We start from the raw sequence: 16,534 nt of genomic DNA, 5'->3' as shown, positions 1-16,534 counted from the left end.
GCCATCTTTTGGGTGATGGTGCAGTGGCTGGAGATGCTAAAGTGGGTGATGGAGTGGTCGGTCCATGTGAGGTTTGTGGCATGGATCTATTTGATACACGTACTGGAGGTTAAAATGGGATCCAGCAGGTGTCCTCGTGTGTGGGATCGCATATGATTTTTGTCAGTCCTAGGCTGCTCATAACGTCGAGGGGGTGGGTGATAGTGTTGTCGTCAAGGTGTAAGTTGAGGTTGCTGAGGAAGATGTAGTCCTTGGAGTCCAGGGCGAGGGGCGCAATGAAGTCTACGATGGTCTTGCAGAAACTGGAGCGTAGGCCTGGGAGTTTGGTTAAGCAAGGTTGCCTCTGATGCTTGTCTTGTTGCCTGTATGGAGCTTGAAGTTGAGGTGTTCCATTGAGTTGGTGGTAGTGGTGGTGCACTGTATGGTCTCTTTGTGGTAATGGGTATTCATCTTCCCAGCTTCTTTGTGCAGTCCTGGTGAGTGATTTTATATCTGTCTGGAATCGCTGTAGCGATGGCTGGGGTGGATGCAGAGTTGAGCTAGGTCTCGGTGAGGAAGACTATATCTGGTGCGAGGATAGGGATGCGACCCATAACTCAATGGTGTGCTTTCAAATAGAGTGTGTATTGAGGAGTAGGCAATGTAGTCAGTGGGTCGCTTCTGATGTTGAGTGGTAAGAGGTTGGTGTGGTGCTCTGCAATGTAATGGTGGTTGTGCTGGTGCAGGAGGAGGTGCATCTGGTGCAGGAAAATGCTCCTGGCATAGAGTGCAGTACGCCATGACAGCAGTGATTGCTGATGCGCCTGGTGTTCAGGGTGCGGAGAACAGAGTAGTCATATTTGAGGGTGGGCCAGGGGTCCTGGCGCTGGGCGGGTTCCAGACACAGACGGGTGCAGATGGGCTTGCCTTTGGCACACCGGTGGTGTAGCCGCGCTGCAGCGTCCTCTTAAGTAGGTCCTGGGAGGAGGGAGGAGTGCTGGGTGGGGCTTGATAGGAAGCGGTAAAAATGGTCAGTAATGATCGGTAAACGAGCGGGAGTGAGAAACAATAGAGACAGGATAAAAAAACATAGCAAAGAGGAGAAAACAGGAGAAATGGGGGTCAGCTGGAGAAAAGCACAATCAAAGCGATGAACAAATGAGGAGAAAAGCACAGTGAGGTGAACAAGTCAAGAGGAGAAAAGCACAAACAAAGCACAAAGAGACAAAACCGCGTCAGGGCTAGCAGCGCATGGGAGAGTTGGATCTGGGTAAGCCATGTTTGATGAGATGTCTCTGGTTTTTTCCCATGCTTACATCTGCTATTGTCCCAGGCATCCATAGATGAGGGACCACCATGCAGAGTTTTTACACTGAGAAAAAAGGGTAAACGGCAAAGTAGTGTTTGACTACCTGGTCCTCTTGAGACGCCATCTCCCCTATCCCCTTCAACCAAAATATGCAAATAGTCAGGAATGCTGATGCATGCTCACCTGAAGAATAACTTTAAGTTAATTTCGGGGGTGGAGGCTTTAGTTGTAATTCAAGCTGGAGTTGCATGTTTAATTTAAAGGCTGCTGTAACTGAGATCATAGTTGATGATTTTGAGAAATGGCTGGGAGGAGAGGATTTCTTTAAAACAAGGAAATATAAACCAGGAGGAAGGTTTAACTAGGAACTTCTGGGCTCTAAAAGGAATCCCCCTCACCAAGGACTATTGAATGATTCATGTATGAATTTGGAATGCTTGGGCTTGATTTCAATAATACATTTTGTGATCTAGAAGTGTTTAATTGGTCATGATGGAATCACTTTTGGTACAATAAAAAGAATCCTGCAATACAGGTCCCCTGTGCTGTAGATTAAGAGTAAAGTTGGATACCATATTATTTTTTAAGCTGCATGTTTATTAAACACCTTTTCTATTCTCTTTCTGTTGAAACCAGATGTAGCAGAAAACACATTGTCACTCTGTAAGGAGCTCTAGAGGCTGGAGTGGACGCAGAGTGATTGCATCGACTCCGTTTGCTATGTTCGCCCACAGAACCGTGGAAGAAAAGGAGACTAAGTTAGAGCTTTGTCCTGTTAGCCTCCCCAAGCACGTGCTGCGTCTGCCAAGACACGAAAAACATGGGATGCACCAAGGGCTAAGTTTAAAATATGAAAATAAAGCAGCAACTAATTTTCATGAAAAATTGGAAGCCCATGATATCAAGATGGTAAAGGTCAAAGAGGAGTTGGAAGAATCTGTTGTCCAACCAGTGTCTCCTATATTGGAAGGTGATCTCCAGTGCCCGGTCTGCTTTGAGACATTTCAGTATGTTTCTGAACTTATGTTCCATGAGCACATGCATGGAACCAAGAGCCGCTTCCAGTGCCAGATTTGCAGCCGTCGGTTTCAATGTACATCCAATTTAAAAGACCATTACAATGTCCATACTGGGGAGCGGCCGTACAGGTGTCACTATTGTGACAAGTCTTTTACCCAGTCATCCTCCTTAGTCACTCACAAACGCACTCACACGGGTGAAAAACCGTACAAATGTGACATATGTGATATATCCTTCAATGATGCTTCCATCTTCTTCAAGCATAGGCAGCTTCACGGACGGAAGGAGCACAGTGGTCATGGAACAGACTGCAAAATGGAAATCAAGACTGAGGATGAGGACCAGTATCTGTCTGAGAAGCCATACACATGTTCTTTCTGTGCAAAATGTTTCAAACGTGGCTCTGATCTGCGGGACCATGAGCGGATCCACACTGGTGTGCGTCCCTATGTGTGTGGGATTTGTGGGAAGAACTTCACTCAGTCCTCTGTGCTGACTGGCCATATGCGCATCCATACCGGCGAGCGCCCTTTCTGCTGCGAAACATGTGGCAAGAGCTTCAACAACTCTTCCAACTTCAAGAAGCATCAGCGTATCCACGTGTTTAAAAACGTTCTGGAAAACACGTTTGTGGAGGCAAGGGTACCAATTCCACAGACGCAACCTCTGAGGTATATAAACGGAATTGAACTGCCCATAGAACAGACTACAGATTTAGCAGGCCAGGAGGGTGCGCTGAACAGTGTTGACCTACTGCTAAAAAGTGAGCGAGTTGAGGAAGTAGGTGACGTGGTAGGAAAAAAGGCCTCCCATGATGCATCTAATGTGGATGATGCCTCCTTCATGGACCACGCAAACACAACCCACCTAATGAATGCTGTCGAAGAACAACTTGATGCTTTAGGATCAGAAGGGAAGCCACTGGTGTTCTTAAGAAAACCTATTGAATCTCAAAGAGAGGCTGGATACCATCAACCTCAAGTGGATTACAAACTAGTACCTTATGGTGCAAAGGAACACAGCCTAAGTCTTGTTATCCCTAACACGAGTAAAGAGATCTTGTTACAGCAAAAGCTTATTAATTCTCTTGGACTGAAAAACATAGATGGTATTAATGCATCACAACTAAGAAAGAAGAATTTGAGTACTTGGGATGGCCAAAAAAACAGAACAATGCATTCAACAGTTGACAATAGGCAGTTATTGAAATGCCCTTCCTTACGTCAGGAAAATGTACCAGCCACAGATGATGGCAAAGCTGCAGAGTTGTCGGACAGGAGAGATTGCAGTTTACAAGGGGTGCTCATAGGACTTTATGGAGAAGTTGTAGCAAGTGCTTGCAGAGGAAACTACCAGGCGGATACTACCTGTACTCTGAAAAACATTGAAGAGTCTTTAGTTACTAAGGAAAGTAGCTCTGTACCCAAACCGGCAGTGTCTGTGACTGAGCAGGAAAGAATAGCCAACCAAACATTTGAATGTTTGAAACAGAATGAAATGCCTCCAAATAAAATGTGCCTTGTTGTTCCCCAAAATCCCATTGCAGAATATAAACCGTACATTTGCTTTGTCTGCCCAAAGCGTTTCAAGAGGGCAACTGACTTGAAAGAACACTTGCGGGTCCACACAGGGGAGCGGCCCTTTGTCTGCAGGGTGTGTGGCAAGGCCTTCACTCAGTCTTCAGCCCTGTCCACCCACCAGCGTATCCACACTGGTGAGAAGCCCTTCCAATGTGAAGTATGCCAGAAACGATTCAATAACTCCTCCAACTTCTCCAAACACAAACGTGTTCACTTCAGAGAACGGCCTCACAAATGTACACTATGTGGGAAGACCTTCCTGGAGAAACGCAGGGTGGGCCGGCACATGAAGACTGTTCATCAACTTCTCGGATAAAGAAGGTCCCATAATCCGTAACAGGGGTAGGTTGGCCAGCTACTAAAACTTCTTATCAACCCGTTAGTTGCATCTCGTTGTGAGTGGACGTAAGGTGGTTATTACATGATTGTACCAGGTGAGAGCAGCAGCCCTCTTCTGGTTAATTTCTGCTTCTGATATAGTCTGGTAAGTGGCCAGCTGTAGTGCTCAGAGGAACTGAATGTAGAGTTGGGCATGTTTGTAGTGGAGCATTTGTGTACCCATTTATCTTTAGAATCCCTTTCAAACTTTTGTTTACAGTCTACACTCGGCCTTGTTCTGGGAACAGCGATATCGATGTTTGGTGCAGAAATGCGAAAGTTGATCCAATTTCACTATGGCTTTGAACAAGAAATTAAGTGCAAGTCATTTATGACAAAGACTTGGTAACTGGGATCATTCCGACAAATTGAAGGTTTTCAGAGAATGTATTTACAAAGGTGAACATATTACAGTAGACTGAAAACCTATAGAAGTAGGTAATCATTTCTTCATTGAAACCACCTAATATCTTTCTGCTAGCTCACCCGATAAATTATGAAATTGCACAACTGTACGTCAGAAACTACAATCCCATATTAGATGTTGTATATCCAGACAATGCTGTCCCCTGTAGAAACTCTGTCAATTGGGAACTTCGTCTATAGGATACTTTAACACAACACACCTAAAAATACACAGACCGCGTCGAACACCATCAAGATAAATATATGCTAATAATGTGATTTGTTCGGACGGCAGGTTGCAAACCTTGAGTATGTTTCCTGCACCTGACGTTTAGGTAATTGCTTTACCCAACTTACTGTATGCCTTTTATGACTTAATAACGCTGCCTACCAGCAGCAGATAAACCATACTCATGTCTTCTCATTCTGTAGAATAACTGAGTTGTGGAAGAGGCTCTGCTGTCTGGATTAATATACCTCATCAGGAAAGTAAATGAACGCTCCGTTTCGAAGACCGAAATCGGTAGCAAAGCAGTGGCTGCGAAGTTAGGGGCGATTGTAACAGCCTCTGTTTCAAAACATTAATTCTTGTTATTTTGAGGTAAAATTCCCAAAACATATTAATCGGTTTGAAAGACCAAATTAACTTTTAATGTGCAAATTCGCAATCCATTCTCTCGAGAATTCTGAGTGGGCAGCAGGGTATTTGACTTTCCTTTCTAATGCCTTATAACACAGGTTCCGTTAACTTGTGAACTGCTCTTCGTTTATACTTCGACATTCACATATATATCCTGTGTGATGACCAATGCATCACAACCACAGTGTTCAAGTTCAATGTGCAGATACTCTGAACTTCTAGTAGTCTACCACTTTGATCTCACATAATAAGGTAAAACAGATATTTTCATTATTTGTGAATATCTGTTAAAGGAAATGGCAAATCCATAAATTTCAGAAGCTTTGAAGATGGTAAGCTGTTTGCCTTTTTTGAAGGTGATAAACTTAGGTTTGAGTGACAAACATCTACCAATAGATGTCAACACCCAGATATCTGGTGGTTTAGATATCTAAAAAGGGCAGAGCTCTGCTTAAAAGAGCCAGGAACTCTGTTTACCATAAGAGGTGTTTGCATTTGAGTACATCCTAGGACTAGTTTTAGAAGATTGCTCTGTAACTGTGTCACTGGGTCCTTTGCCCTCCTTTTTTTCTCATTTTCTACTCCTTCAAAACACATGCCTTGGAGTCAGAAGGTAAGGCGTTGTGATTACCAGTAATACATAACTTCGTCCGACAAAACAGTTTTTTTTTTAGGGGAAGAGCACTATATTGCTATCATGTGTATTCCTTTTCTCTTCGGTTCCTCTCTGTACCACCATCCATTTGACTTTGTGTTGAGGGTATTAGAAGAGACGGCAAAGTACTATTGTTTAGGTTCTACAACTGCCTCTTTAAAACGTCCAGTCATGCGTGTTGCCCTCCGCCAGTAAGACAAATATCATTTGTTTTAAAACAGTATTACATATACTTTTTCTTTATGCACTTAAATGAAAACATTTTAGACCCTTAATCCATAAATGGCTTATGTGTAGCATCAATATTCTAGTATTTAGAACAGTTCCCTTGCTTGCTATCGTTAGACACCTTCCAATTGTTATACAATGACCGTCCGAGGGTTCCCTTGAACATATGAGTGGTCCAGTGTAAGTCAATCCATGTTTATTATATTTTGGTTGTAGTGCCCTATGCCCTGCCCACCTTGACACTTAGGGGCCCAGCTTTGCCGTTCTTTCAGAGGGTAGTGTATATGCTTAGAAAATGTAACAACAAAGAGGTGAATGTTATCCTTCGTCCTGTGGGATAATAATAGGTATTTGTGTCCTAAATAAATATTCAAAATTTACAAGAAGTACTTTGTACACTGCATTATGATATCAAGACAAACATCCTAGTTTTGTTAAATTTGCACAACCTCTAAATGATTCCTGAGGTGTGTGCTTATATACTGATCACAACGCTTATTCCATTATGAGTTACATCCATTGTCAGATCTTGACCTCTTATTTTTCACAACTTGCCATGATCCAAACACTATTACTGTATCTTATAATCCAACCACCATCTTAAATAGTGAATTTAAAAACAGATTAAAAAAAAAAGGGGCCTCAAAATACATTGCATCAATTTAGGTAATCAAGTTTTGAAAATGTTCATTCAAAAAGATGTTTCAACCATTAAGTATAATTGTGTTTTGGCCTTCAGGAGGACGCTAATAAGTCTCATAGTTCCAAAACCATTTGTTACAAAAATATCAACCTTCATATAATAACACAATCAGTCCAAAAATACAGCAGTTATAAAAACAGGTACTCTAGCTTGTTTGTGAGTGGTTACTATTGCTATGTGGGCAAAGTTTGTGAACACTCGCAAAAACCCCATCGAAATTGCATGTGTGAAATTAAACGTCATCAAAACGTTATTTGAATGCAGCTGAAGTCACTCCGTCTTCTTGCCAATGGTATAATCCTTAAAATATTTCTGTATTGATCTCATCTGAATGTTTCTTAGTATGCATAGCTCAATGTTGTAGTAGTTTCTAAAGTAATTCATCAATTTATAAGAACTGAATAATTCTAGCTCCATTAACAGTTCCAATGATGTGGCATCCAGTTCCACTGCAGTTACTAGCCCTAAACCTCCAACTCTAGCTAAATAATGTATTTTCTGTAAAGATTCCAGACTCATTCCCAATGTGGGGACCAAAATCCATTATGCTGTCTTTACAATATTTACATATATATTTATATTCTGAAGCAATCACATCAGGTCTGAGGTGGGGCCTCTTGTTACGTTGTGTCAAAGCAACTTTAAACCAGCTCAGACATTCGCTGTGATGAGTTTAGATGTACGGGATTGGGAACCTGTAAACCTATACCATTGTCATTCTAAGAAGTGCTGTCTTACTTCCAGTGGAATTATCGATCTTTAATGGGAGAGTTTTCAAGGATGTTCATCTCCTAGAATGCTAAAGGGGCTCCATTACTACAAAACATAACCATAGTTGGGAATTCACTTTCAATGACTTGGTGAGTGCATAAGATTTTGGTTTCCTTATACCCAGCTACTGCAGAAAGTTCCACTACTCCCCCAGCTTGATCACACTGCCTTTATTCAGAGGCAACCTGTGAAATGTAAGCGCAGCCAGGTCTGCATGTCCTGCTTTTGCAGCCAGACCCTTGTCTTCGGATTTATGTTGTAGCGGAACGATGCTCCACACTTTCTCTTTTATGGTCATTGATTCTTGATATTTATTGTAGTGTATTTTAGAACACTCCAATGGATGCAGGCAGTGGTCTAACTGAGGACTAAGGGTGTAATTTAGCATTTTTGTAAATAAATGTGAATATGTTGTACTTTTTGTGTTTGCATTTATCACCGCTTGTGCTTATGCACAAGAACCATGGTGATTTATGCACTTGCTCACCCCAAAGACTGTGCATAATGAAATTAGATCAGTTTCCACCTTTTTAGGAGAGCAGAATTTTCTATACTGTTGCCAAGTGAAAACATTTTATAAACTAAAACTCTATAATCATTACAAGATATTCTGTTCTTAATTTGTGAGTTTTGGAAGATTGTTCTATGAAAGGTATAAACCTGTCTCCAAATGCAATATTATAAAAACACTTGGAGAATTGAAAGCCAACAGACTTAAACTAGAAGCGATACTAGCTCTACTTTTTAAGTTACATGTTCTGGGCGTCATACTTTGCTGGCAATACTATGTTCAATTTGTTTTTAAGAACAATGGGCGAGGTACCTTTTTGCCAGTTTCTAGGCTTAGATTTAATCCCATGTTAGGGTTCGCTATCCCATGTTGTGTGTTATGCTCCTTGCATCTTTTTCAATTAATTTCCCATGCCCTAATTTCCCCAGAATATCTATTTTTTTCCTTTTTGTAACTCTGTTCCTGGCTGCAACAGGTCCGCCTGCTATCTTTAGCTATAATCCTTTTAGTCTTGTTCGAGCTTCTACCCTTCTGTTTCAGGAGGGCCAGTCCAGGAAAATTGTTTGTGTACTTAAAAGAAGTTTTGGTATTCGGACTTTACCATGATACTAAACTCTTCATGTGATGGTGAAATCTTATTTCTGTACTCGCTCTTTTTTGACATTGTAGAACCTGGCAATGTGGGACTGATGCACTCTGATCTAAAATGTTTGTTCATTCCTCATAGAGAATCTGGGAACTCAGCTTTTTAAAGTTAAACCTTATTCTTCAACTAATCCATTGTCTGTCCTTGCCCGTTTCCTTTATCACTGCCTTCAGCTCATGTTCAACTTTGCCATTTTCATGTGTAACCCCTTTTTGTGTCAAATGTTTACACTTTGGCTTCCAGGGTGGCCAATGTCTGTGTACCCGTTGTTAATTTATCAGGAGGAGAGATAAAATTGTTGTCTTTTGCCCAAAACCCCCAGCCGGCGTCCCTGAGAAGTGATAATTGTCTCAACGGGTTTTGATGCATGCTCCTTGACGTGAACAAGGTGATGTTTGTGGGCTTTCCCCTTCTATTTGTTCTTACCGGGCTTTCTGTCCGACCTGAACACTTCTGTTATTACTGATTGGCACTAATGTGCAAGGGCAGCTTCATCTGTGCAGGCATCTTCCTTATTCCCAATCTATTCATGATCTTGCTACCCACACATTTTCAACATCTCCCCATATCTCGTGTATTTTTGTTAGTGGCTTGACTGAGCTATGAATATTAGTATTGCATCATTCACTGCTGAGTAGCTCTCATATATATCTCTCAAATATGACTGACTAATTTACTGCAGTTACTTACTGCGATTCCTGTTTCCAGCTCGCAGTCACAAACCTCTTTCAGTGTGAATCTGAACTGGGAGCTAATGCAGATACTGATGCAGTGAACATGGGTGATGTGGAAAAAGGCTTAAACTGGTGATTATCACATTTTGAATGAATGCATGTTTTTATTTATATTGCACAGTTACTTAAAACCATTTGCAACACAGCTTACATACAATTAAAAGGAAAGTTGGAACAACCATTGCTTAAAAAAGTATTCATAGAATAAAGAGAAGAGAAAAAAAAAGCGTTTACATAGAGCACTATCAAAACATAATAAAAAGATAAATGTACACATTAGTAAAACGACGAGAGCTTGCTAGTTCAACATTTTTGCAAAATTTCATGAGAGTTCTAAAATTTAATAGTTAAAATGACGTCTTCACAAGCTGGTTCCTGGAGACAAATTATTTAATAAACCAGATTGACTTTCATATTGCCTGGCCCCTCATTCTTCCATAAGCCTGAGTCGGAGCTCGGCCATGTATCTCCCAAACCTGGCCAAGTCTGACGGTAGAGTGCAGGAAAAGAGTACCGAGACGGCTTCTTTTACTGTCCGAACGCCGTTACGCAGCCATATTTCTTTTAAAAGGTTCTGACTGGGCTGAAGCATACCGGTATAGCAACAAATCAAGTGTAGCAGAGATTCATTTTTGAAGTTGCAAATTCTACATCTGATTTTGTTTTCAAGGGACTTTCAGCCAGGGTTTTATTCTTTAATTGGGAGGGGCACTAATCTGGCCCATATGTTTTTGAGTGCTTTCCTTCCCAGGGCTTGATTAAAATAGGGTTGGATTTTATGCCCTGCATTTGATAACAGCCCTGGTGGACCTCTTCCTGTTACATGTTCCGCTACAGTTGGAAATATTGTTCATTAATTGATTTTTTTTTTAAATGGCCAGATAATTTATCGACCCTTCATGCCAGTTTTCAATTGCCAAACCCAACATTTCCACTGCTTTTTCCATGTAACCTTGCCGCGGGTTGATTGACCCTCCATAGATTGGCTTCAGCATGCTCTTTAAACTTCCGGCTGGGGCTGTTAAAACTTGATAGTAGTACTTTGCGTGCATTCCCAGGCATTCTTTACCTCCGTCCGATTTCCAAACGAATTAGGCTGTTGCGAGTGTATTTAAGAAGTTTGAAAATGTGTTTGTAGGCCAGGCATTTTGCTTTGTCCAACATTGCTTCCATTTTGCCTGGAAATGCCTGCTGTGCATAACCTGCAGGCGCCCTCATTTTTGCTTGTATTACTTTTCTGATAGGGGCTGTCGTTGGCCTATGCATTAACTCATTTAGTTTGCATAGGGAAAAAGTTGTTGACTGTGCTCTGGCCTTCATTTTGTGCAGATGCAGTGTTGCTTTACCCGTTTCACTTAGCCAGCACCCGAGGTAGTTGTACGATCATAGTGATGATTTCTTTGCCCACATACCATTTCAGTAAAGTTTTTTATAGAAAATGACCGAAAAGTAACTACTTTCGTGTTGAGCGTTTATTATAAGCTCATTTCTTTCATTATACTTATTGAGTGTGTCTAGGCCCCTTTGTAGCCTGATTTTTGTGTGGTCCATTACCACTAAGTTGTCTGCATATTGTAATATTTGCACCCCATCAAAGGCAGCTAAGTAGTCAACTAAGCATGCAAAGAACGATTCATTATTTTTGCAGTTTGCTTCCTGGCTTAAGTACGACATGGCCACAATGTTATCAGTTGTGGATCAGCCTTTACGAAATCCGGTTTTCATAGTGGGGGACGATTTCGTTCTCTTTAATCCATCTATTTAATTAATTCAGTAAGTTGCTAGCGTAGGCTTTTCCTTCAATGTCCAAGAGGGCAATGAATCTAAAAAATTTTGGGTCTGTGTTGTCTCCTCTCCTGAAAATTGGATGTAAAAAAGACCCTCGCCATGAGTTAGGCACTTTTGCTTTCAGTCTACATTCGATGAACCGTTTCGATAACATTTTTCCCCAATATACTGGATCTTCTCTATAGATAGCTCCTGGAAGACCGTGGGGCCCGGGTGCTCCATCTTTTCTTATCCTTTTTATTACCTGTTTGACTGCGGTACAATCTTTATCTTTACCCATGATTTCCACTTGGGCCTCCTCGTCTGTATCTGCACTATACGAGGGACGGACCTCAGAGCTGTCAGGGTCTATGGAGACAGCTTTTTCAATATAGATTGTAGCGACGTGTCTTAGCCAAGCATCTGCATGTACAGAGTTACGCCTATCTACTTTAACTTTCTCCAGGTTTGCTATGAATTGCCAAAGCTGGTGTTGTGTGGTTTTGAGAGATCGTGTATTATTACCCGATCTTTCTCTATTTTATCTTGTTTAAGTGACCATAGCAGATATCTGAGCTTTTTAGATAAGTCTTTACACCTCTCCCTTGTTTCTTGGGTTCCTGCAATTTTGTGTACTCTTTTTGCCCTCTTTAGCTTATGTATTATTGGGGTTAGTTTTATGTTGTTATGTCTAAGTCGTGAGGTGTACATTGTAGTTCCATGTGGGGTGACTTTATGGTTGTTGACTAGTATAGTTTTTGGAGCTCCAGTCCACCTTGTCCAATGTTCCATACTAGGTTGATTTCCAGGATGCTTATCTTTGCACTCTTGTTTTTCTTTTTTTTCTTGCATTAAAGCAGCCTTGCCTGATGCTTGTTCCATTTTAGCCTTCTAACTAATGTATGTTCTCCAATCCCTGTTGAGTGGGATACCACAGCTGCTTGTTCCCTCTGTGTAATGCTAGAGTTTAGTTCCATCTGCAACAATTTTGTGGCTGCTAGTTTCGTGTATTTTAACTTAAAAGTTGACAATTTTATGAATGAGTAGGCTGTATAGAAATATGTAATCAATTGTGGAACAGTTCTTAAATGTGGAAGTACCAGAGTGCTTGGAATCCAGAGGTTTCCAAGTTTCACTGGCGCACTTTAAGTCATAATTTTGCAAAAAGGAATCAAACTCTTTCGTTGATGGTTAGACCCAACCTGTCATTCTTATATGTTCCCAGGTGGTGCAGATTAAAGTCTCCTACAATCACTTTGGCCGATAGCACATTAGAATGTAAAATTTTCTTTATTAAGGTTATTAAGGTTATAATATTTTTAGTAGCATTCGATATGCGTTTAGATATAGGTTTATAACTGGGATTGGGGCACTATCATCTCTGTCCCTTTCTCCATCTATTAAGAGTGCCTGTAACACATCTGACTCAATTTTTACCCTTTTTACTGTTATCTGTTTTAGATGTTTTACGTAAATCGAGATACCACCCGAAAGTCTACCAAACCGATTGTGTTTGGTTGCTAGTTTATGATAACCAGCATAGCCTTCTAGGTGTACATAATCTGTGGGCCCAGGTGTCTTGTAGGCATACGATGTCTCCTTCCTGCAGTTTTTTTTGGCTGTTTCGTGTTTAAGAGCTTTACGTATTCCTGCCACATTCCAAGAGATGATTCTGAGGTTGGAAAGGGATTTGTGATTAATGTAGGGTGCACTGGACGTTTCTGATATCGGTTTTGCGGTAAGCGGCCCTTGTTGATTCCATAGGGTGTCTAATGTGACCACTTGGACATCAGGAATGAATAGTGGCTCTTTGTAACTCTCGGCTTATCCTATTAAATTGATTTGTTCCTTTGCATTTTCAGTAGCCCATCGTCTTTTACAATCCTACTTATGGTCATATCCTCCTGTCTCCTAACTGATATGGTTAATTTCTTATAGTTTTTGTCCAAATGTATTTTTGATGTGCCTCGCAGTATCCCTTATGGGTGCTCTTTCACGATCGTTGTACGGTTTGTTGTGTTTACCGGCTCCAGTAGAATTGAATGGTACTTTTCTTGTTCTGGTGCACTTACACCAATACCCCAACTTTTAAAAATATCTTTTTTTCTCTAAGCACAGCTTCAGACGTATGTTGGTTTAGACAGGTCACTATGGTGTCTTCTTTACTGATGTCTTCGTCTTTTGGTTCAAATTGAACACAAAGTATATCCTCACTTTTTATGTGAGACTGTTTGGTTATTTGTTGAAGGAGCCGTAGTAAGTTCCCCCTGTTCAGTGTATCCCGTCTCCCCTTCGATTTGGACTGCGGTTGAAGAATTGTTTTACACCTATTTCTAGCGAGGATTGAGGTTGGTGTTGTGCCTGACAGAGGTTCAGGGTGTGGTTCTTTGCACTGTGTCTCGCCTAGTGCATTGTCAGTGTTAGTGAACACAGCTTTTTGATTTATTTATTTATTTATTTATTTTTAATCCTTCGCCCATTGTTTCCTTAAGCAACCTGTATTCCATTTTATCCCCAACAGTTTTTCATTTATTATTTGTACAATTTTCTTTGTTGCTCCACCGTTTTCAGTGGATATTAATTCCTGAAACACTGGTGGGTTTGATGTAACCTTTTCTATATGAACGCCTAAACCCGAGGATTTATTTTGTTTTTGGGTATAGTTTATTTGATACTCGCCATTCCTGATTTGGAGGGGAATTAATTGTAACCTCTGTAGAGACATGCGTGGACTGACCCCTGCTCCTTCTAATTTGTGTAGACTTTTGGCGCTTTAATTGTTTTTTTTGGTTTTTCTTCGTAAGCCGTGAAAACTTTGAATCCGTGTTACTGTTTGGAATTTCCTGGTTCTTTTCCTTATCAGGGATTCCTCTAGTTTCTATTGTTTGATTAGTGGTTATTGGTTCCAAGTCTGTTTGTGATTAAATTTGTACAGTCCTTTTTTGTGATGTTTTCTTGGGTGATTTGCTTATTTGTCACTATTATTCTATTACGTACTGTTTGAGCTGATTGTAATTTTAGATCCTCAATAAGGGTAGTAAGCATTTATGGGATTGATACCAATTTGTCAATTGTTGGCCCACAGGCTCAGTCTGTGTTTAAGGAGGTTGCATATTCTTGGGCTCGTGTTATCAGCTTGTTCAAGTTAGCTAATTTTTGATCAATCCCTGATATTGTTGTTAAGCAAGTCCACTTGGACATTTATCTTATTGGATTGGTAATTCAGTGCTTCCAGTGTAAGTTGAGATGTTTTAAAGAAAATATCCCATATTGTTCCTGCGTCTATAGTTGCTTCTGGGTGTGAAATATCAGTATTTTGGCCGATGTTGACCCTTGCCGGGGTGTTAGTGGGAAAAGCTTCACTTTCGACTGTTAGATGAATTGGGTGAATTAGTATGTTATCTTTACTATTTGGAAACGTATGTTCCGACTTTTGAACCAGCCTACTGTGGGCTTCAGCTCCCTCTCCATCTTGATTTTTCCCTCCTGGTCCCTCGTTTGTTACGATGTTTTGTGTGCTAGGTGACGGTACTGTATAGGTTGGTGTTTGTGTTTTGGTATCCATTACAATTATATCCACATGTTGATCCACGTGTTGTGTGGGGTTTGAGGAGGGCTTGTTGATTTTTACATCTACCTCAATTGGTTGTTGGGCTCTAGTGATGATGAAATTGCTCTTGAGAATTTTGTAGCATTTATTTAGCAGGAGTTTCAGTAGAATGTTTGTCCCGTTGTAGTGAGAGGTCTCCGTTCATCAGAAGGTCCTGGTCCTTGATAGACCCCCATGATTGGTCCATTTGTTCTTTATGTTCTTGGACCTGCTGGGGCCCAGTTAAAATTGTGGACTCTAAATTAATTTGATCATTCTTCGAGTTTCAAGCCCCTGCTTGAATAGATGATGGGATTGGCGCTGGTAACCAGTGATCCCATCCTTTCCGCTCATCTTGATGGGATAACATTGCGTCCGCAGAATCTATTAAAAAGTTAAACTTATTTGGTATGCTGATTGATTTTGCAAACATTCTGTACACTGGTGCGATTAAAGGCTGTGCCGTACCCTCTGAATTTGCTTTGTTGTTTTTTGCAGTTGATCTTTGGGATTTCTTTTTCCTTTTTGTTAATGGAAGTGTTGCTCTCTCACATCCTGACTTCATAATTTGTATAGAGTGCGCGTTTTTGCTCTTGAATATGTCAGTCAGTTTTCTACTGCACCACAGCACAGACCTGGTATTAACCTGCCGCAGTGACTGAAGTAAAAATGCTTCCGCCTGCCCCTGGATTTGTATTCAGTTTTGTCCTCTATTTTGTTTTTGGGGATTTTGGCTCTTTTTTGGTCTTTTCCTTTGCTCCTTTTGCGGTGTCTCTGAGGTGTTTGTGTCCGGAGGGCGTGTGTGGCCAAACTAGTTGTACTGCCTAGTTTGTTTGTATTTGGAGCCAATTATTACTTTATAAATTTCTAATGTACATCACAATGTAAATAATCCCAGTTCTAAACCAATGGGAGGGATGCGAGAATAATCCGAGGTTAGTTCTAGGTAGTAAACCGACTTGATATCATCGTCCTCCTCCAAGCTCCACTGTAGCTTTTCAATGAAAGGCAGCTATCCCAACCCGGAGTAGAACAAGCAGTGGGTTAATTAAAGCATTGGTTGCACAGCTCTGCCGCAGTCAAGCCACCCGCCCCTCCTCACAATACCCCTGAGCCACACCGCGAGCTGCGCTCTGTCTCGAACTCAAGTAGTGAGAGACCACCGAACCGCTTCCGCGGGGGCATGGGGAGGGGAGGAGCAATAACTGTTCGGTGTTCCGTGTTTTCCTCAGTATTAGTGGCAATGGCTGTTAATAACTGTTAATCAGAACATACCTCCTTTATTTACCGGTTTACTGGTTGCTCTGGCTCTGCTAAGCTCCACTCCTCACAGTTAACCCCCCGGTCTACCGCCAATCCGCTGCTTCAGCAGGACCGGGCAGGACCTAAGTGTTAGAGTCATCCTTCCCGCTATTCCACTTCTCAGCACCGGGCACCGTACACTGCCTCGTTGTACACGGCGCAATTCCTTTTACCAGGTCAGGACAGGTCGGCTTGGCTCAAGGTCAGCTGGGTCGTCGGGGACAAAGCGCTGCCAAGAACAGAAGGGAGCAGGGGCACGGCGTCCGCCACCACACGCTCCTCACCCAATGCTCTCACGGTCCTCGCGCACCTCAAAA

General features: G+C 41.5%; 1 protein-coding gene across 2 annotated transcripts in view; it reads left to right on the top strand.

Annotated features, from left to right (window-relative positions):
• The window catches only part of LOC144770390 (uncharacterized), a 52,968-nt gene that overhangs the window by 11,591 nt on the left and 24,843 nt on the right, over positions 1 to 16,534 (top strand). For both annotated transcript variants that reach the window (XM_078654869.1, XM_078654870.1), the window contains exon 2: positions 1,925 to 4,230. In XM_078654869.1, coding sequence (XP_078510995.1) covers positions 2,009 to 4,204 — 2,196 coding nt within the window. In that variant the 5' untranslated portion in view covers positions 1,925 to 2,008 and the 3' untranslated portion in view covers positions 4,205 to 4,230. The remainder of the gene's footprint in view (positions 1 to 1,924; positions 4,231 to 16,534) is intronic.

Source organism: Lissotriton helveticus, chromosome 7 (assembly GCF_964261635.1).
Source record: "Lissotriton helveticus chromosome 7, aLisHel1.1, whole genome shotgun sequence".
NCBI lineage: Eukaryota > Metazoa > Chordata > Amphibia > Caudata > Salamandridae > Lissotriton > Lissotriton helveticus.
This window is presented reverse-complemented; position numbering and strand designations above follow the sequence as displayed.